At 42.9% G+C, this 22589-nt stretch overlaps 1 protein-coding gene across 1 annotated transcript in view; it reads left to right on the top strand.

Annotated features, from left to right (window-relative positions):
- RIN3 (Ras and Rab interactor 3) overlaps window positions 1-22080 on the top strand; it is a 64339-nt gene extending 42259 nt beyond the window's left edge. The window contains exons 6-10 of the mRNA XM_066321894.1: window positions 2873-4345; window positions 6806-7114; window positions 15579-15710; window positions 18755-18918; window positions 20777-22080. Coding sequence (XP_066177991.1) covers window positions 2873-4345; window positions 6806-7114; window positions 15579-15710; window positions 18755-18918; window positions 20777-21085 — 2387 coding nt within the window. The 3' untranslated portion in view covers window positions 21086-22080. The remainder of the gene's footprint in view (window positions 1-2872; window positions 4346-6805; window positions 7115-15578; window positions 15711-18754; window positions 18919-20776) is intronic.
- The last annotated feature ends 509 nt before the right edge of the window (window positions 22081-22589 follow it).

The raw sequence follows: 22589 nt of genomic DNA, 5'->3' as shown, positions 1-22589 counted from the left end.
AAGCATATCATGAATCTGCAACCTTCAGTCCAATTTGGCCAGCAGAAGTTATCTTGATTCAGGCAACAATTTCCAGCAACTTCTGAAAGAAGAGATTAGTTAAAGCACAAACACCATAGCAATATTGTTTGTATATTTTTCCTTCTCTCCTGTACTGGTGGTCATAAAAGTAGTGAGACTTGGAAGTTTATTTGCATTACATACCAAGCAAGTTTCTGACAACAGAAGAAAACCTGCCATTGTGTGCAGTCTTCCTGGGAAATGAAGCTAGATTCCTGAAGTGTCATGCTGTCTCAGTAGAGTTGAACAGGCTCAGCTACTGGCAGATGCTGCTTATTACTTCCTGGAACAAAATTTTGTGGATACAAATGGGTACACAAACAACTAAGTGCTGCCCAAGGAGGCACTTCTAAAGGAAACAAAGCATTGTCTGAAATTCTCATATGTTGCTTTGTATTTATTTCAAAGTAATATGTGTTTCAAGGGGATAGAAGTGAGATGTCTATCTGCAAGCTGAATTGTTCCACAAAGGATCTGGCTGTTCTGTATGTTGTCACAGAGGATGTACTGCAGGCCCTCTTGTCCTGATCTCATTGGTACAGAAGTTATTTTAGCAGGAGAATTAACATGACTGCACAGCACAAAGAGCACACACCATCACAGACATGCCGAAGACTCCAGGAATTGCTTAATTATCTCTCCCAGAGTGCAAGATAAGGGAAGATCCAGCACAGCAATGGGAGATGATCAAAGGGCCTTCTCTGCAGTGTGAGAAGGCTTTGCTGGGAAACGTGGCTGTGCTGGGAAACGTCTGTTCTGAAGCAGCTATGTTACTCGGCAGAATCACCTCATCTATTCCTTCCTAGCCTGAGTGAAGCTTTGCATTTCCATCACAGTGCCTTATCCTGACCACTACTAAGAAAAATGACCAACTTCCCCTCTGTAGATTGGTTTGCTCACCATTTCCTCAGCCCATGAGACTACACAGCATTATATTCTGACTTGAAACAACTTCCTCTGTCCTGCATTTGCTGATTCTAAGTAGTGCTGGAGAGCTTGAGGAAAATGGTAACCCAGCCAGTCTCAGATGTGAGGGGGTTGGCAATGTGGCGTTGTTAGTATGTGTGGTTGCATCTGCATGTCTACTCCCAAATTCTGTTGTCAAGAGTGCTATTGTTCCTAGAAACACTAATATTTCAAGTGTTCCTAGAAATACTATTATTTTAAACTTTTTTTTTTCTCCCTGCTCTGACAGTAAGAAATCAGAGAATAAAGTTGTTCTAATGTCAGTCACCCTAAGATAATATGCTGACATGCTTATAAAGCTGAATTTGCTACGGACACTAGCCTAGGCTGTGAGAAGCTAAACAGGCAATTTTATGCTGATGGGAGTAGACTGTCTTTTAGCTCACATCTTGACCTGAGAGCTGTACCCCACGCTCAGCACACAGGGCCATGCCATCTGTGTGCAGCCCCATCCAACCTCTCTCGGGATCAGCAAGTGATGCTTTGGCAGGGAGACACTCCTGACACCAAGCACAGGGCAGAGTTCAGGCACTGTGTGGCAGCCCCATTGTGTCTCCTGAAATCCACACAGAAAAGTGTGTCATCTGTGTCAGCTCTGTGTTTGGGGACCAAGCATGCCAAAATAGTTGTCTGCATCCTTGTGTTTCCAGGATTTCCCATCTTCCCCTTATCCCTAAATCTATGGGCATCTATATAGTTCTCATCCAGTTAATAATCTCAGAGGTTTATACCCTTTTCCTTGGTCAGAGTATACGAGGTTTGCTGGATCCTGTTTCCTGATGCTTCCAGTAGTGGACCCTGGATCAGCAGCTTTAGTATTGACTGAAAGCAATCAGACTTGTAAGGCAAGTTTGAAACCTCATCTTTGGGGGAAAGGAAAAAAGTTGGATGTGATACTGAATCTATTCAAAAAACGTACCAGTGCTTTGTAATTTTTTTAAAAGTTAATAAAAGATTAATTATAATAGGAGATTTCTGACAGAAATGACTACATGAATGTGAAACATCATATTTCTTTTTCAGTCATAGTTGAAGGCACTGAAGTAGTTAACTATTAGTAGTTAACTATTCCTTAGTCCTTCACCCTTCCTGTGTACAGCCTTTTGCAACACCTTTTCTCTGACACCTGCAGGCAGACAGTCTCAAGGCAAGGTGCAAGGCACAGAGGCCATGGTGATAGAAAACAGTCATCCAAAACTGTAAACTTTAATGGTAACACTAATCTGGAGAAGGTGTTTAAAATCATATGTTTCCAGACTGACTGTGCTGCCAGGCAGAATCAGACCTCTGTGTAGAACAGATATGTTCTACATGAGCTCGCTGCAAAGTAATCTTCAGCTGTTTTTTCCTGGTGCAAGTTGGATCCTGTCTGTCTATCTCAGGCCTGCACCTTACAGTTGTGAGCAAGAGGGAAACACAACTTGACTGAGGTTTTCACATCCTCTCCCCAAGTATCCACAGCTATTTGCATTTGGAGGGTAGTGATCACTGAACAAGTATAGATCCCTTTACACAATCATTGGTATTTGTTACTTGTCCCTTCCTGCTCATACGGAAAATACTGAACAGCCTTCACGATTTTCACTAGGTAAGTGTCCTAAAATTGACAGGGGAGAGAATTCTGGTGAAGCTTCTGAGCTTATCTCCTGGCTTGAAGAATTTCACATGCATAAAACAGGAAACCAGGCAACCTTTTCTTCACACTGTTTTTTGTAGAGGTTTGAAATTTGACATTGAAATTTGTGTACCATTTCTTTCAACAAGAAGTAGGTTTTCTACCTATCATTAGCAGCTAAAATTCTCTCAGATTTTTTTTCCATTTTTCTTTTTGTCTTTTTTTTTACAGATTTCTGGGATTCTTACTTAAACCACAGAAGACAGGACTTATCCCGCTCTGCAAAAGACTCTGCTTTCAGCACTGCCCAGGCAGACAGTTTGAGATCTACCCAGTGTTTTGCAAGTAGCACAAACCACTGCTCATGTGAAATTGAGCTGTCAATAGGAAATGACAGGCTGTGGTTTGTGAATCCTATTTTTATAGAAGAGTGTAGTAATCCTTGTCCTCCAGAAGTACCTTCTCCTAAAGACCACTCTGAGAGCATTGATCTCCCCGCTGCCACCATGCTTACTGGAAGAGGGTCTCCTCGACGGCCTCCTCCCCCTCCACCTTCTCATGCTCTCATTCAGAAATCTTCCCTGAAACTCCCAAAGGACCCCATGACTGCCTGTGAAGAAAACAAGCTACTTATTCAGCCACTAGGAAAGAGCATCGAGGAAATGAAAATTGAGGGCGGTGATGACAAAGAAGAAAGGAAGCAGAGCTGCTCGGCCAATGAGCCCTTGACAGTGAGCCCCAAGAAGGGCTCCCAGCCCTCTGTGCCCCCGCGGAGGCGGGCGAGTGAGAGGACTTCAGAGGAGAGCTGTGTGGGTAATTCTGAAAGTGGCGAAACGCTGAAAGGGGAAGAGACAGAAGAAAACCAAGATACAAGTGCAGAGAGCAGAGACAAAACACTGCTGTGCAAAAAGGCTGTAGAAATGCCTGGGGAGGTTCCCAAGAGGGCTGTATCACTGTTTCAGGAGACAAAGCCTGAACCTGCAGAGAAGAAGGAAGACATGCCTAAGATACAAAGCAATGCCATTGAGAAAGGAAAACCACCTCCTATCCCACCACCGAGAAGGAAGAGAGTTTCCCAGGTACCAAGGATCCCCAGCTCCTGCCAGCCGAAGCAAAGAACAGTGGGAGAGACAGCTGTGGCCACAGGGCAGGCTGTGTGCAAGGGCAGCCCAGCTATGGTGACGAGTGGAGCTGCTTGGACACACACCAAGACTGAACCGGGACACAAATCCATCACCTCAGCTGAACTGGAAGGTCCCCACTTGTCCCTGGAGGACCTGAGAAGCAGCACCACGGCTCAGGCATCAACATCTGAACCAGACTCCTATTCCACCAGCAGCACCGAGGATGATCTGGAGATACTGAGTGGTTCATCTGGTAAAAAGACACGCTCCGTGATCTTGGCCAAGGCAAAAAACAGGCTGTCCTTGGTGAACCTGTCCAACGTCTTTACAGTCTTTTTGTCTAGTGATAGGAAGCTGCAGAAGAAGATAGTAGAGCTGGCACAGGACAAGGATTCGTATTTTGGCAATCTGGTGCGGGACTATAGAGTGTACAGTTTAGAGATGATGGCAAAGCAGAGCTCCAGCACAGAGATGTTGCAAGAAATCCGGCTAATGATGACACAGCTGAAGAGTTACTTAGTGCAGAGCACCGAGTTGAAGTCTCTGATAGACCCAGCCTCCTACACCGAGGAACAGTTAGGTAGGTATTTGTGGTTTATTCATCCCTGGGCATGGTTTGGGAAGGTGAGGAGGGAGACAAGAGTTAGGCGGACACAGATTGTGCCTTACAGAATTATAAACTATCTCCTAAAACCTGAGTGGTATGAATTGAAGTGTGCTCTGTGGTTGCCAGCACTTGGTGGAGCCACTCTAAAAGCTGGAGACCAATGAGGGGGAAAATCCCTTTATGAATGTTTTAAAGGGAAGAGTTTAAGCAGAAGGGACGTGTGTATGTGTATGAGAGACACACATGTATGTATGTGTATGAGAGACACACATGTATGTATGTGTATATGTCAATATATGTGTGTGTATGTTTATGTATGCACATAGGTTTGAACACACAGAACTGAATTCACTGGAAACACAAAAGGCAAACTCTCCCCTTCACAGCTGCATTCCCATGGTCTTCCATGTCCATTGCTCTGTTATGAGGATGGAGAACTCTCTGCACGTGGCATATAGTTTACAGATCAATCACTGTCTCACAGGAAGGGACAAGACCATGATGACTTTGAGTGACAGGTTGGAGGAATCACTTGATTTCTCTTTGTGCTCCTCAGAGCTCAGACGTACAGAAGAGCTGTCTGTTGCAAGACTACTGCCGAGCTCCAAAACGAAGTGTTCACCTCTTTGCCATAGATAATAGATACAATTTGCCTTTGGGCAGAAAAAATATTATTTGTAACTGTTTACAGGTGTTTCATTGCTTCTCATTCATATCCTGTGAGGGAATAAATGTGCTGCTTCTCTCCTTGCTAAGGATTGGACTGGCCTGTTTAATGTACATTCATGAGGGAATATAAAAAGAATTGTAGGACTTTTTATCCCAGTGAAAGATATACAGCCAGAAAAAGCATGCATGAACTCACACCCATGCTTCTTTGAAAGCTTAAAACTGTTTCTTGAGGACCTGAGAACCAATGCAGAGCTATTTGTGGATCCTCAAGTTGGCTTAAAACAAGCTGGGAGCTGGAAGACCCAGAATATGGAGTGAACCAAAGTAGTGACCAGGGATGCCAGGAGATCCTGCAGCTCCAATATTAGGTGGAACTCAGCTAAGTGGTGAGCCAGGAATAAAAGGCTGTCAGTCTCAGCAGGCTCTGCTGATTTCCTTCTCTCCCAGAAAAGGCTTCATATGATCCTGCAGATCCCCAGCAGAACAGATCTGCAGCCAGCCCCTGCCATAGCTAGGAAAGGGAACCTGCAGTTTCACTTCTCATGCACCTTGTGTAACACCTTCAATCTTTGTCCTAATAACCTCTTTCTTAAAGGTGAGGAATGTGGGGGCAGCACAGAGAAGACTGTCTTGAATCTGGATTATTGAAAGTGGAAAGGAAGGAAGAATTGTCTTTGTTATGCTTGATAGAGCTGCATGCGTGCAAGTATCCCACCACCTTCCCACAGACATGCCTGGTTCTAACCCTGTATCTGACCCTGTTCACTGACAGTTCCCCAACAGGATGATGTGGCTCAGTCAACCTTGACAGGACTGTCTTCTGTGAAGGACAGGGATTCCCACTGGAAGAGTTACCACTTGAATTCACCCTGTTTCAGGCTCACTGGTTCTCTGGATTCTTTAAAATAGTTGCATTTTGAATACATAAATATTACCGCCTCTGGTTCATTCCTCACTGCCTGAGCAGATGAACTCTTTTGCCAAAGATCTTTTTGCCTCAGTGCAACAAGAGGACCTCTTGTTCCCTAGGTGTTGCCTCTGGTTTCAAGGAGTCAGACAATAGACTTCCTCACAGTCTCTTGTGCTTCTTTTTATCTTCAGCCGAATGTTAAGCAAATGCTCAATCCACTCATATTATTTCCTCCTCCACAGGTGGCATAAGAGGTGTCTTATAGGATCACTAAATTAGAGTCCCTTGAGCAGTAACAATGAGAAACTTCTGACCAGATATTGGTGTCTGTCTTTGAGCTGGTGGCTGCAGCTGCTTTGAGGAAAGGGGTGCTTTGAGGGTGCAATTAATTTTATCCTGCAGTGATGATCTCAAACAAGTCAGAAGGAGAGGTCAGAAGGGACATGAGATGAATTGCATCTGGGCATCTGTAAGGGCAGGGCTATGAAAAAAATCACAGTTAGGTGAGATTCCTCTTCTCTCCCCAGAGTTGGTTTTCCTGCTGCCTGGCAATGCCATGCTGGTCAGCCAGGAGTCAGGCAAAGAGAGCAGGGACTGCTGGTAGCAAGAGGTCTCCTACAGCTCCAGTGACAGAAATCACATACCAATGCTCATCTCAAGCCCATCTAGGACTTCTGGATAGTGTTGGTAATGAAATGTTTACTTTCTGGGGTGTAATTTCTGTTCCCTTCTACAGCTATGTAGTAGTGCTTGAAAAACCAACCACATGCTTCTTTAGGACTTTTACTTGAACCTGTACTACAGTATTGTTTATTTATTATGTGCTTTTGTGTTCTCTCTTCTCTCTGCAGAAGTGATTTCTGAGACAGCTTTGTACAAGTGTGTCCTGAAACCTTTAAAGGAAGCCATTAATTCTTCCTTAAAAGAAATACACAACAAAGATGGATCTTTACAGCAGCTGAAAGAGAACCAACTTGTGATACAAAACACGACTACCACTGACCTGGGTGTCACAACCAGTGTGCCTGAAACTCCTGTGCTGGAAAAGATCCTTCACAAGTTTACGACCATGCACAAGACCTACTCTCCAGAAAAGAAAATCGCCATCTTGCTGAAGACCTGCAAACTCATCTATGACTCCATGGCTCAGGGGAATCCAGGTACAGGAATCCTACTGCAATGGTATCCACCATGGGTCTTTCTTCATGTATCAGAGGAGCATGGTTTATGGTACAGCTGGCATGGCAATATTCACATGGCAGGTAGCAGTAATGGCTGGTGTGTTTGGTATCAGATGTCCACAGATTGTTCAGAATGGAATGGTTAGTGAAATTCTCTGCACTAATAACTGGTATAAGATGATACTCGGTTAACTTTAGGCTCCATAGCACCAAAAACTAGTTACCTGTAAGTGTGTGTTTTATGGATGATGTCCTTTTGCACAGGTCTTTACACAGCTCTCCAAACATCCTCAGGGCTCTGTCCCAACTTGTAGCAGAGCAATGGTAAATTCTAAGAATGGGTCTTCAGGAAAAGACTCTTGATTTGGCCTTTACAGAGTTTTGCCTAAACTGAGGAAGAGATGCAGAATGATAGTAATTTGTTCCTAATTTCTGATGCTCCAGTAAACTCTAAAAGCTACTTCTTCAGTGTGAGGCAGTATGTGATCTGAGTACAAACACAACATGGGCCTCAGGCCAACCACTAATGCAGAAATTAAACCCTTCGCCTGCAGACAGGATGCATCTTTGTAGATAGACCAGCAAGTCTCTTCCAAGTTCCTTCCTCCAGCAATCTGCCTTGCCAGTTGAAGAGCTTTTTTAGTACACTGTGAGCTGATGACCAGCCATGCCTGAATTTGGAGAGAGTCCAGGTATTAATTTGCAATGACCTGCGGTTGTTCAAGAACCCACAGCCACCAAAGGTGCTTTTAGCTGTTCTGCTTTATTTTGTACTGGCGGTAGCCTTGAAACACTCACACAGGGATACTTATGTCCCAGCTGAGCCTCATCCTAAGGTGATCTCTTGGATAGTATGCAGCAAGGTTCAGCAGCCAGTCTAGACACATTAACAGCAGAGCAAGAAACCACCCCCAGGGCTGAGTCTTAGCTGCAGGGTGGAAAGGACCTCTCACTGTCTTCAGGTGTTATGAGATTTGGACATATGTAGGGGAATTTGCTGTAACATTGTTAAAACAGTTGTGTGAAGTTTGAGAATAAATTTGGTTTAGATCAAGGACTTGCAAACCTCATTAAAACCCACATGGTCTCCTTCTGATGCTGGTGGTATGTTACACATCACACCTTAGTTAGCTCAGGGCTGGAATTTCTCTGTTGAAGGAAATACTGTTGTGTCACTTTATGTAACAGAAATGAGGAGTCAGGGGAATAATTAAAAAAACCCTACATGTTTAAATATTGACATTCATGAAATCAGATGGCTTCATTGTGGTTTGCTACATTAACCAAAGCACTGCACTTGGGCCAGCTCAGCTATTTTCTCATCCTGAGTACTACTGCCAGCAGGGTGTAGGTTGGAATCTGCCTGATTTCACCCCTGTGAAATGCACCCCTGTGCATCCAGTTCTCTCTCCCTTATACATTATCAGTGATGCATATCAGGGCTTGGCCAGAAGAAAACTGGCCTGGAATTATGGAAATGTACTCCAATGAATTCGGACCTGAAAAAGAGGCTCAGGGGAGAAGAATGCTGTATCTAACCCTTGGAAAACAGAAGACTTGGAGAGAAATGGAGTGAAATGCTCTGTAGACCCACTTAGAAGTGAAATGTGTGAAACCTCTTCCACAGATGAACCACTTTCATTTTCCAGTGGCAAAGAGAAGTTATAAGCAACCTGAAATATTTTTTTGACAGGGAATTCCAGCCGATAGCATGCAGAAGAGCATGCTGTGGGCTGCTCAGAGCAGATTTCAGCAGGTGGGAATTCTCCTTCTGCTCTCTGCCCATCACAAGAGCAACAGCACAGGGCCCCTTTTGCATACAGCCAGACAAGAGGCAGCACAATGTTCTTGACACAGGAAGAGCAAAGGCCATGCTCAGCTTCCTGTGCAATAGCTTCTCCTTTTCACTCCTTTTCCTCACTGCTCGATTAGAAAGTTCCCTCCTCTTCCAAGATCAGAGCAGGTGAAACACAAAACAAATAATTCCCTCTGCTACAAGACCAAAATCAGTCTACCTCTGTCAGAAATGTTACATGTTCAATAACATGGAAACTACTTGTGTTGTCTGGCTTACTTTGCAAATTGTCAGCTCAGGCAGGTCTTTATTCACTTTAGGCTGGCCACAGGATGAACTGACCTAAGAATATGGTTTCATTTCTTGAAACAAAATGCAAACACCACCTAATCAAGCACATTTTCTTTCCAGACACATATGAAAATACAAGTTTTTTAACATTTTAAGACCCAGGTACAGCAGTCCAGGTTTGGCCAGGATGCCCCAAGAGGTACCAAGTTTCCTTTAAAACTAAGGACAGGCTTACTTGGGAACATCCGATGCGTGGTGCCCATCTTTGCCCTGCTGAAAGAGTCATGAAACTTTAAAGTCTACCTTGCCTGACTCCATGTATATCAAGACATTTTAAGAAAGGAGACCATTGGTTTGATTACAATTGATATTACATGGCAAAATCTGTCTGATAAATTGGCTGTGGTTAAAATCCCTGATACTTAAGACTAAGAACTGAATGGGTCAGATGCTGAACTGGTTTAAACTAGTATTTCTTCCTCAAGATGAAGGCAATCAGCTTGTAGGAGTGATTCATCACAAGGGATTAGGAAGGCAAGTTTACAGTCTTTGTCATACACCTTTCTCTCAAGAGACCACTGAGTACAGCTCCATGATAGAGTTGAAGTAGAGTTGAAGTAATCCCTGGTTACATCTTGCTGTAGGTGGCCACAGAGGGGTATTGTGCCCAGCTTCCCATCACACACATTGTGGAGTCAGCCCATGGAGTCATGGCTACATACAGATTTCTGCTTCAGAGCAAGATGACTCAAGGCAAACTCCAGTGACAATACTGATTAATTCATTACTGGATATAAAAGAAATTAAGGGCCTCCGGTTCAGATGCTCACACGTACTATGTAGGCAGTGATGGAAGTAAGTTTATCCCCACTAGAGGCACAATTATGATAGTATTGAGGTGCCTCACTGAGCTTTTCCAACTTCTATGCAAGCTTAAATAACTGAAACATATGCCTCCAAGAATATAACAGACAGTCAGAAAATATGTAACCTGCCTGCTAAAAATACTAGGAATGGTTAATAAGAATAAAATGCATTAAAAATAGAGTTTGGAAACCCACACCCCACAAAATGGATGGCATTTTTTTTGGCACTAGAAAAAGCAAGAGGCAGGGATCATGCAGCTCTTACACTTCAAAGACATGCTGCAATATGCACAGGGACAGCTGGGCACATAGCTGATTCATGTAGAAACACAGTAATGTTATATAGAAAAAAACACATATTACGTGTCTTTCAGAAATACCTTTACTCAGACAAAAGTTTAAAGGTAAATTGTGTGATATGAGTAAAATGAAAAGCTCTGCTTTTGATCAGAAAACACAGGTGACTCCTGTAGAGTGAGAAAATGCAAATCTGCAATACATGTGGCGTGTACTGGCAATGCTGTGCCTGGATCACCCAGCCTCGTGCTGCCTGGAAGCTGCCACTGTGGAAGAGAACTGATGGAAAAACAAAGCAGCAATAGGCATTGGCTTATGGAGACAATCTGTGGGACAAACAGGCCAAATTTTTTGTTCAGTCCATATGTGAGGAAGATCAGGGACAGAAAAGCTCTAAGTTTAGGCTGGAAATTTGAAAGATGGGCAGATTGCTTTCAAAGTAGATTCAAGAAGAATGGATGTACAATTTTCTTACTGCAACATTTCTAACTTGTTAACTACCTTAGATTATAAAATTTCATTTTTGTGCTACCTTTGAACTGCACAGGCAGCTGGACTATATAGTTCAAAACTATAGTTTATACTAGTTATGGAATCGGGTAAGTGACCAAAATATCTGATTTAATAATTTCTTTTTCATAGTTTTATGTGGAAATATGCATAGTCTGCTTTTGGAAAAAGAGGAGAGATAGAATATATATTCCATTAGAATATTTCTCTTCCTTAGCTTTTAGAATGAAGGTTTTCACCCCTACAGAACTGAGCAGTCAGATATCAGCTGCCTGATGCACTCCTATAAGGATCTGCAGTTGGCAGAAAGCAAAGCTGAGTCTTCAGTGGGATAGCTGAGCTCGTGGAAAGGAAACTGGACTCCACCACTTCAGCAGCCAGTGAAGAGCCCATGCTAGAAGCTCCTAAAGCTGTCAGAGCAATCCCATTACACTGCTTATTATTATACCTCACTTCTGAGAAGGAAAATAAAGCTATACATAACAGGTTTACTTTGATATCTTTTGGAAGAGAATATTTGTATTTAAGTTACTTTTAATGAAGACTGATGGACTAGAGATTTTGGGTTTTCTGCCATCTAGCACAATTTCTACATTTGAATCAAAGAGCCAGTTGAAATTTTTCATGGGGAGTGAATTCCTCTGATCTCTAAACCATACATATTTGAAGTGAATTCATGCTGTCTGCATCTATTAACTCACTTTATTCACTATATCACAAATTAAACCTTGCTGAAAGTAGTATGGGATATACAAGAGACAGGAAAATGCTAGTGTGTGGAAGGAAAGTCATAATCTTTTCTTATGATCTTGAACAAATCTCAGGTAACCTTTCTGCACCTCATGTTTCCCAGCTGCAAACTGAGGCTAAAATTCCTATTTTGTAGAGATCTGCTTCTAGACATCAAGCTAGAGTTTGTAAAATATTAAAGCAAGGCACAGGACATCACTCCTGTCTGCTGGTTTTCAGAATATACACAGAGAGAAAAGAAATACATGAATGTGTTAAAATAGGCTGTAATTTCTTTATGGAGGCTTGGGCAGAATTCCAATTGCTTTAAATCATGTATTTAATTAATACTCATCTATTCAAGTGCTGCATCCCAACCAGGAGCTGACGTTGTATTTGCTTTGCTATAAACATAATAGGTTGAGTTTGTGGCAGAAGAGAAGGCTTATTTTAAGCTTCTTAGAGATATTTATGAAATAAATGTTTCCTGACCCCGTAGGGAAGAAGGGGAAATCAAGCAAGCAAGTCATATCTGGAGTAGGACACCACACCTTGAATAGGCAAAGTCAAGCTCACTGTCACTGAGAGCAGCGGCAGGGTCAGAGCTAGATTTAACTCTGTCAGCTGCAAAAATTCCCCTCTGTGAGAGACCACAGATGGAGCAAGCCACACAGGTCTAGGAATTTGGCTCTGGCCCAGCTTGAAAGTAGGGATGAGGAGACAGCAGCCTGCAGAGAATACCCCTGCTGCAGCTCCCAAAGGACACTGGTTAGTGCCCTGGTGCCTTCCATAAAACAGGAAGCATGTGAGTTATATGATGCTGAAACAACCTCTCCAGGTATCTTGGTTCATGGGCATTATTTCATCTATCTTTGTGGACTCCTGCTTCTGGTTGTATTTGAGTTGCTGACAGCACTTCTTATCCCCATGGGTGGACTGAGATACAGAGCACCTCAGGGCCATGCTTGGACTGATGGCTGTACATGTCAAAGCTAGTCCCTGTACCTGCAGGGGCCAGGAGAGCAGGGGAGAATTAGAGTCCTGCCCTCTCTGGTGCTTCTCCTTGGCTCCATGTGCAGTCAGTGGAGAGATGCTATTGAGATGCCTACGAGGTGCAATATGCCTGACCTGCCCCTGGCCACACAGGAGCTGTGGCAACACATGGAATCAGAGCTAGATCACTGGCGATTAGTTTTGCTTTCCCTTTGTTGGCATATTGTTCTCCTGCTGACTTCAGCCTTTGCTACAGAGGTGGGTATTTAAAATTCAGTGTTGTATAGCCACAGGTGGATTAAGATGGTGTCTAGTAATTTACACAGGTTGTGAGCAGACAGCATATGCAACATGTGTTCTTTTCATTACTTCAGTCAGACATCCCTGCTCAGCATTTATTACTCAAAAAGAAACTGTAGATCAGATTTTCATATTTAAGGCATGTAACAACTGGGAGTCCAGTAATATTTCTATGAAGTCTTAAAGATGAGAAGAGTTTACACCAAGGACTGGAGGGCAGAGCAGCTAAATCAGCTTACAGAAATGAGATAAACAGCATGAAAAAGAATTGTCTCCGGGTCTGGTTGTACATAAAACCACTTCTCAGACAACGAAAAAGAAACAGAGATATTCTGAGAATTTTCTTCTAACTTTCACTTCTGTTGACCAGAAGTTGATGAATGGGGACATGGAATTGTTTACTTCCAAGCTGCTGTTTCCATTCTGCATTAGTTGGTCAGTCTGGTCTCTGTTCATGATCTATTTTAGTGACACGTAAAAAACCACCAACCAGCCAACAACCCCGGGGTTTTTTTTTCAGTGAATATGAATTTATATTGTGAAGTAGAAACTTTCTTGGATGCCCTATCAGACATGATATGAATTAGTAATGAAAGAGAAGTAGCAGGGGAAATTCTGCTGTTGGTGTTGTACTGGAAATCCCTTGGCTTTTGGGAAACTAGAACAATTCTATCCATGCCACTGGTCAGTAACTACTAGATCACAAAGAAGAAGTTTTTAATAAAAGGAAAAGTGAGCCTAACAAATATTTGGTATGTTGTATTCCTTTACACTTGTTTGAATTAGAACTAATTCTGTTGGCTTCTGGTGTACTTGAAGTAAAAGGAGAATAGGGCTTTTTGCTATGAAGTTTTTCTGCTAGATTTTCATGCGTCCCTTTTTTTTTTTTTTTTCCCCTCCTGGAAAATATTAAACAGCTGTAATATTAAGCTGCTTGTATTCAGATACTGTATATGACCGCAATGAATTAGACCCTTCACAGAGCTAAAGCTTTCACAAAGACATAAGCCAAAGGAACAACAGAAAAAAAGTCCATCCAGACATTAACAGAACAGTGAAGTCCATTTACAGTTTCACTGTAAGACCTAAGGCTGTGTCTTTTAACTAAAGGCAGCCATATTAAAACAATCAGAACTGAAAGTGTTAATCCAGCTTTCATTGAATAAACAGTCTGTGCTGTGGCATGTGTGGGCTCTGTTAGAAACAGACTGAATTACAGCTTTGATGATCTCTCATTCTCTAGCATTTGTTTTAAATGGATCAACTCTGTTCACTAGATGTATTACTGTGTTTATTTCAAAGCCACACTTTTTTTTTTTTTTTTTAAATCAGGGGCTAAGCTTATGTTTATTTGAGGCTTCAGGAGAATATCTTTCTTTGCCAGTGGAGAATCTGCGTCAGCTATGAATGACAAAAAAAGAAATGTGACTCATGGCAAATATTTGAAATAAGTCAGTGGGAACATTTGAGAAATAGGAATGTATGCCCTACCATGGAAGAGCATGTGTGCTGTGGGCCAAAAATGGCTAGATCATAATTTCACTAAAACTACATCAAGGGTAGCTTTGATTCCTTGAGATGAGACAAGCAGTTCTCAAGTGAGACACACACAGTCCATGAAACCAACATATCCAAGTGCACAGGTGAGAAAAAAATCCCCACAGTCTGAGGAAAGACATTCAGAATGAAAGCAGATTAGGTTAAGGGGAATGGTCAGGTTTGAGTGTTGAGAAGACAGGTCTGGTAAGAAACTTGCTGTTGTGGGTTTTCCATGATGAATTTATGACATGTTGGTTGAAAGTGAAAGTATATTTCAAATGAGAAAACTTATTCTTGTGTTCTTAGTGGTTTATACAGGGAAGCTTCAGTTTGGATCCTATTTTAAGTAGCAATTATTTATAAAGATGACTGTTAGCATGTTTTTTTCTGTCCTTAGAGATCCCAAAGAGCTCTTACAGACTGTATATTAGATCACTTTGTTACTTAGTTGATATGAATGTTTTTAGCACAGGAAATATTGAGCATCTGCTGCACACCAATTTCAAAAACTAGGTTTAACTTCAATGTGAAAAGCTTACTATTTTCTTAGCTAGACAGCATAATTAGAAAGAGGATTCCTCTTGGATCCTAGCTTCTGGGAGACTGTTTTAATTAGGATCATGTAGTGTGATGTTTTGCCTTCTGAAGGGACATAAACACCTAAGTCTGAAGTCCTAAAACCACTGTCTCAAAATCTATATTCCGGTTTTTTGGTATTACACACAGAGTAAGCCTAAGAGAATAAATACCCCTAATGCGTGTAGAAAACTTCCCTTTTAATAATCTGAACTACAGTCTTGGTGTCAGTATCAAATCAGAGGGACAAGCTGGAAGCCCTTGCACTCTTCAAAAATTGCCAGTTGTTTGTGATCAACCAAGTTAAGTTTATATTTCTCCAGAAAATTTTCAAGATCCTATTTTGGGCTTGAAGAAAGTTTAGTTACTATTTTTCAGCGATCTAAATGTCTGTTTTCAGCTTTTTGTGTGTGCTTTTAAGCTTTAACTCTTCAGATAACGTAAGCTGAACTCTGCAAAGGACTCCCTGTGTGAGAATCTGACACTGTTGTGTGGGAAGATGACTTTGTGGTGTTATTGGGATCACACTGTGATTCTCTTTGCTCAGGGAAGCCATATGGTGCAGATGACTTCCTCCCTGTGCTCATGTACGTGTTGGCCCGCAGCAACTTGACTGAAGTCCTTCTGAATGTGGAGTATATGATGGAGCTCATGGACCCAGCTCTGCAGCTAGGAGAAGGTAAGAGTATAGTGTTTGCTAAAGGGATATGCACTCTGGAATTCATCATTTGTCTCACTAGAGTGTTTGTGAAAGTGAGGCAGCAGGGCTCTGGCTAGATTTTGTGGATAACGTTTTGGCCAATCTTTTCAAATCTGAAGCTCTAAAATTTTTGCCAAACACTTTAACTCCTTTTACCAGTGCAGTGCCTTAAGACATAAGCTAGAAAGGCAGCAACTCATCATAAATGGTAACTGAGGTGCTAGATTAGCAACCTAAACAGAGACATTTTGTGTTCCTTGGCCCAAAGCTGAAAAGCTGGAAAGTTTTTGCTAAAATTAAACAGCTGCTGCAAACAATTGTGCAGATACTTTTTTTTTTTTTTTCCAGTGAGAAAAGAGCACATTTCCTAAACTGCATTGTATGCCTGAGGGCTACATTCTCATGATCGTTCTACTCCTAAATTTGAGCGCACCCTCTGACAGTGTTCTCTGACTGAGCATCATAGTGAGAAAGAGAAAATGAAGTTATGTTGTTTAAAGACAAATATTGAGTTTGGAAGTGACTAAAGACCTCTGTTATCAGAGAGATAAATACCCCAGGGAACTGTGGGCCTCTAGTTTCTTAAATATAGCTTGAAAAGCATATGCTTCCTCAGTGACAATTATACACTCTGAATTAGGAACACAGATCATTTATCACCAAGTAGACACTAAACCAATAAAATGGGGTATATTTAGACTTTGCCTTGGTATGTACTGAGAAAGGAATCCTGGATGAACAACAGCAGACTAATTTTATTTATACTAAATGAGAATATGAGTCTGAAACTAAGCATGTCATCCCAGCACAGTGCAGAGTGGGACAAAAGTAAGTACTAATAGGATGATTAGTAGCAATACAGTACATTAGTAAGGTGTTTCTGCACAAGCTAGTTTTTTCTCATAGAAAATTCTTAGCAGAAAAAAATGTTAGCTGAAGCACAGCATTTTGTGGACATAACCAAGCTGGGTTTGGTGACTACTCTGCACACATTCCAAAGGGGCACACTACCAGGCTGGCTATTGAAAAGTCAACTGGGCTGGGGAGCTCAGGATATTGAAAGCAAAGCTGGCTGGAAGTTCTCTTAGCTCAAAGATGCTCAACCATTTCACTCTGTGAAATGTGCACTCCAGTCAAAAGGGAAAATTCTGTGAAGGAGTTCCAGATCAAACTATCTGAATAATCACATCAGAAAGGACACTGGGAATAACTGCAGATATGGGGACTGAGGGGGAAAAAAGAGCATCCCAGTGAAGAGAGCCCTAAGATTGCAAAGTGTAGGACTGGCAAAAGTTTACCTGTATTTAGGCCTTTCAAAGTTGAATAGCAAAAGGTGTTCAGGTGTTCAAAAATTAAAAGGAAAGAAGTAAAGCAGAAGTGAGAAAACTGTGCAATTGCATTGGTCAATATACAAAATCACTCCAAATGAAAAATATACTTTGAATTCATTTAATAGCAATGGTGATGCTGACTGCCGGGGCAAAGGCAAGGACAAATTATAGGGAACAACGGGATGGGAACAAAGAAATTGGAAGTGGGCAAAAAAAATCTTTAAAATGTTGTGAATAATTCCTGTTGTGAGGGACTCAGATCTCTTCCTCTGTGGGTTCTGAGGAAAGGAATACACCCCATCCTGGGTCCCATCACAGCTACCTCTGCCTCAGCCAGAAGAGAAATATTGAATGACCGACAAAAGAGGATAGTAACTATTGAAGAGGGGGAAAGTGGCACTTTTAGGCTTCTTTGTCTATTCTCAGCACCTCGTTGTGGGAGACCGTAAAGAAAAATTAGTAGTTTGGGCACAAACCTTCGAAACTGTAGGACTCTACTCATTGATTCTCTGGAGTACAGGAAGTCGAATGGCAGTGTCTTGGTCTCTCGTCTCCTGCGCCAAACTCTCACGGTGCTCTAAAAGCACTGCTCTTCAATCGAGCGCTCCCTTTGCCTGAAGCCGCGGCCGCGCTGACCGCGGGCTCAGCAGCGCCTGAGGAGCCCCGGGAGGCGCTGCTGCCGCAGGGCCGGGCGATGTGCCAGCGCCATCTGCAGGCCCCGCAGTCCGTGTGGAGCTCCGTCCCAGCCGCAGCTCTCTATCCCGGTTTGCCGAGCAGGGGGTGGCCCTGACTCTGCCCGAGCCCCCGCTTCCCACCTGAGCGAGGAGCCGGGAAACCAGCAATTCACCAGCCCCGGGGCAGCCCTGCGGCCAGAGCAGCCCCTCCGGCCTTGGCAGGGCTTATCTCCGCGCCTCAAGCCGGTTTTATCGCGGCACAGCTGCCACCCTGTGGCTGCAGCTGGTTATTAATTTCCTGCTGCAAGCCGCGACACAGCGGCCGGGGAGTTCTGAGGGAAAAGGGCTTTTGTCACTTTACCCTGTTTCTCTGCGTTACCAAGATTTGTCCCTGAACAGTCCAGGAATTACAGCTGAAGGCCCGGGATGGCTGTGTAGTCAATAGGGAATGGAGGGAACAGAGGATGACTTGTTCCTGCAGGTCTGAGACATCCCTCAACAGTGTTGAGCCCACAAGAGCCCTGAAATGCAAACATTCGAGCCGTGTAGCTGGAGCTGGGGGGCTGGATCCAGGCTTTGTGCTTCTCCTGCAGTAATCTGCTATTATTTTCATTTCCCTGCATTGTGGGGACTGCTCAGGATCCCAAGTTACAGACCTGTTGCATGGGCCCTGTCACACAAAACAAAGAGACAGCCACGGCCCCAAGAATAAACATCTATGGCTTGGGCTTATTTGTGAAAGCGGTTTTTGTAGCTCTTCCCTTTCAGCCTGTGTTCTCTCCCAGGACATGTACAGCCCCAGCAGCCTGGGCAGCAACACTGATGTGGAGCAGGAGGGGCTGAAGGATGCTGTTCATCAGGTTCATTCCCTTCCCTTGGTTAACACCAGTGACCCCTGCAGCCCCTCCAGCAAGGCACGGGCAGCGCAAGGGTCAGACAGCATCGGCAGGCAGGGCGGGGGCAGGACCGAATGGTCCATGGAGGTGTGATGCTCATACAAGATATTCCCCTTTTGCAGGCTCCTATTATTTAACCACCACCTACGGGGTGCTGGAGCACATCAAGAACTACGACAAAATCACTGTGACACGGCAGCTGAGTGTGGAGGTTCAGGACTCCATCCATCGCTGGGAGCGACGGAGAACGCTGAACAAGGCCCGGGCTTCCCGCTCATCAGTGCAGGTAGCTGGCTTTATATCTTAGGGGAAAAGCCTTCATGCTTTCTCCATACTTAGAAATCTTTAATATGGTATTTATTTTAAAGTGAAATTAATTGAAATCACTGTTAAAAAGGAAGTGTACATCTGGAGCAAGATTTCCAGATCTTAAGAAAACACACCACATTTGAAATACATACTACTTATGAAATAGATTTTGAAATCTTGAAGTACTCTTATAATACTGTAGTTTTAAATATTACTGCAAAGTGATTTTTTTTATTGTCAAAGAAGGTGTGCTAGGAGCCTTTGCATATGAGAGCTGTGGTGGGGACTCAGAAGCTCCTCTTAGTCATCACCCTTAATACCTGGGGAAATCATGGGCTAAACTGAGATGTGAGCAGACTTTGCAGGGCTGCTTCTAAATGATGTAAAGCTGTAGGAGAGTCTGAGACATCCCAACACCCAGTCAGTCAAGCATCTTCCAGAGCCTGTCCAGCAGCAGGAAAGACCCATCAAGGTCTGGTTAGTTTTGAAGCCCATGCTGTCCATGGCTTGGCAAAGATCTCCCTGTGCCCCAGTGGGAGAGGGTCCCAGGACAGATGGGTGCTCTGGCCTCCCGCCGTGGTGAGGCTGGTCCAGGCAGGCAGGATACCCCGCCAGGCCCATGTGCTGTGATCAAATTGTCACCCACAGGGAGGCAGCAAAGGCCACGTCTCACGTTCTCAGCGCAGAACTGAAAATTGCGCATGCCGAGGAGGAAGCCAGGAGAAAGTCTCCTGTGGGGGAGAGCAGTCCGTGTGAAAGCATGGAGTTGAACAGGTTTCCCATACTGCAGTCAGACCAGTCCGTGATAATCTCAGAAACTGTGAATGGTGGATGAGATACAGCAAATATCCATCCAGCCCTGAGTGATGCTCTGGCAGTAGTACATAGAAGTACCTAGCATGGAGTATAATTGCTGAACAAGTAAATGACATATTTTCCCAGAAGATTTCCACCACCTCCAGCAGCTGAAGGACCTGTGAATGAGGGGTGGTATCAGAGACATGAAAGGCCAATTTGGAAGAGATAACAGCTTGCTGATATGTTCAGCAGGCCTCTGCCCATCCTTCTGCCTGCCTTAATCAACTGCAGCGATACTCCTTAAATGTAGTTTGGAAGCCCATAGCCCAGACATTTGGAAATTCCCCTTCTGCCAGGGAACCTCACTATTTTCTGAACAAAATGGTTGAGATTTGTTTTGAAGTTCACAGATGCAAATTAAACACACAGGTTCCAGCTCTCTAGATTCTGTTTGTTACGTGTTTGGCAAAATAAAAGTTGTCACAACAGTCGTTACTTCCTGAAAAAGTAAATCAGCCTTCTCAGCATAACTTCTGCTATTTCCTTACTGATGGAAGGAAGTTCAGAGGACACACTCTCAAGGTGCTGTTTGGGTGATAGCGAAGTTGCAAGGCCACCACACTGCTAGTCCTGTTTCTCATTTCTGGGAAACAGAGGGTTTTCAGGCCAGATCTCTGACATTTGTGGTCTGTTATTCTTGTCTGTCACATCTTTGCAAACCCTTTCTTCAGGAGCTGTAAAAAGATGGGAGAATAAACAATTGCAGATCATTCTCTAAGGATATTCACCAAAATCAGAAAAAAGTGCTTTAACTTCAGTGTCTTTATGGTGGTAATTATTTGGGAAAGTGCTTATTTAAGTATTTGCTGATTCAGAGCCTGTCAGAGGGAAGAAAGGAGAGAATAACTAGGACACAGGAGAATGACTGGAGGATATGTGGGAGATCTAGGCAGCTAGAACTTCGTGACTGTATTCTTCCTCCTTCAGTCCTAGGTTACTATGTTAACTGCAAGGTCTCTCCTCATGTTTCTCTTCAGGATTTCATCTGTATCTCCTTTCTGGAAATCAGTGGTCAATCAAGGACACTTGCTTCCCGTCGTGACACGTCAGCTGAGCAGCTGAGCCAGCAGTGTGCCGAGAAGTTTGAAGTGTCCCATCCCAAGGACTATGGACTCTTTGTTTATGTTGATGACCAGTGGCTGCAGCTGGACAAAGATGCCCTTCCTCACCATATCAAAGCCTCCTTGCTGAAGAGTGAAACCAAGAAAGATTTCCATTTTATTTATAAACCAATAGACCATAAAACCCCACCAGTTCCAATTGTCAAAGAGTCAGACTTTTCCTAAGGGCCATGCTGCTTTTCTTCTATTTTTGCTGTCATCCTGGAAGAGCTGGATAATTCACCTTGTGAGATCCTCTGGTATCTGCAGACCTTGGAAGTTCTCTGGTGTGTGGCCTTCAGCAAAGGGCAGATGGGCTAATTGTAGATGGTGTCTGAACACATGGCATTTCTCAGTAGAGGTCATTTGCAGAATTAAAAGGAACATTCAGGAAAATATTCATCCTCTGGAAAACTTGAAGTATCAACCCTCAGAACCTCTGAGCTGCAACCAGGCAACACTGCAGAATGTAAATGAACAGTAGAGAAAATCCAGAGATCTTGCAAAAAAGTGGACATCTACTTTATAATAAATGATGGCAGGTGTGAATCACATCTGTGCACAAGGCCTTTGAAAGGCCTGCACACATCTCAATCTGTTTGGAGGTTAGACTGTGTTTGTGCCTTACAGTATCTGTTCACCTAGTTTGAATAAACTGGGTGTTTTCTAATGTATTCTGTGGCATAGGGTTGCCACCTGTGGCAGAATTCCATCTCTGTCTTGCTGTCAACAACATGTCTTTGCCTTTGAAATCCACATAATTACAAACAGTGCAAGATGACCTTGTACTTTCACTAAGAATATGGGTTTTGCCTTCTATCTATTTGTCAAATCAGGTAGCATAGGCATTTTCATCAATGTATTTTTTTCCTAAAGGTTGAAAGTCTTCACCATCAGTTTTACATGTACAGCAGTCTTATTCACGTTGGTTGTTTGATAGTGTCTGGTTAATTGTATATTTATTTCAATGCGTGATATGGTGCAATTATTTTAAAATAAGCCTTTGTAAAGAACTTAATAATTTGCCAAGTGTATCAAACCAGATTAAAATTCGAAAGTCAAAAGGAGTTAGAATTAAATATCAATCCCTTTTTAAATGGCTGTCATTTCCACAAGTGTTATCCTAGCTGTAAGTCCCACAAGGTTATTACTTTAATAAATTCAGGCTGTTGCAGACAGAATTTTCTAATTCTCCTTTCTACGTGCGCTTTTTGTCATTCAGTCATTGCAGACTTAAATTTCTCTTAACCAACAAATTCCCACAGAATATATTGAATCAATGCAAAAATGCATTTAATTAAATCTGAAAAAATTTTTTCAGGATTGGATAATGGAAGCAGGAACCTTAATTGCAAGAAAGATCTGTGTCTTCTGAGTGCCTTCATATAGGCAAGATTCCCACTGCAAACACAAAATACTGGGTTATTTGCATGTAGGAAGCCAGTAACCTCCATTGTAGCTTCATCAGCTTGGAATCAGGTCTAGTAAAGCTCTGATTACAAAAAGGTGTTTTACTCTGGGTTTTACTCAAACTTGCTATTATTTCCTCTCAATAACATTCAAAAGATATTCAGGGCACCTTGGGCCAAGTTGCCTAAAGTCTCTGACTTATTCCTGAAGCTCCAAGGATAAAAGGGAGGTATTACATGTAGCTGGTCCCTCTCTCAGTCTCCTGGGCTTGAAATAAATG

The sequence above is a fragment of the Sylvia atricapilla genome, chromosome 6 (genome assembly GCF_009819655.1).
Source record: "Sylvia atricapilla isolate bSylAtr1 chromosome 6, bSylAtr1.pri, whole genome shotgun sequence".
Taxonomy (NCBI): domain Eukaryota; kingdom Metazoa; phylum Chordata; class Aves; order Passeriformes; family Sylviidae; genus Sylvia; species Sylvia atricapilla.
The sequence above is the reverse complement of the archived record's forward strand: the minus strand, read 5'-3'. Positions and strand labels throughout refer to the sequence as shown.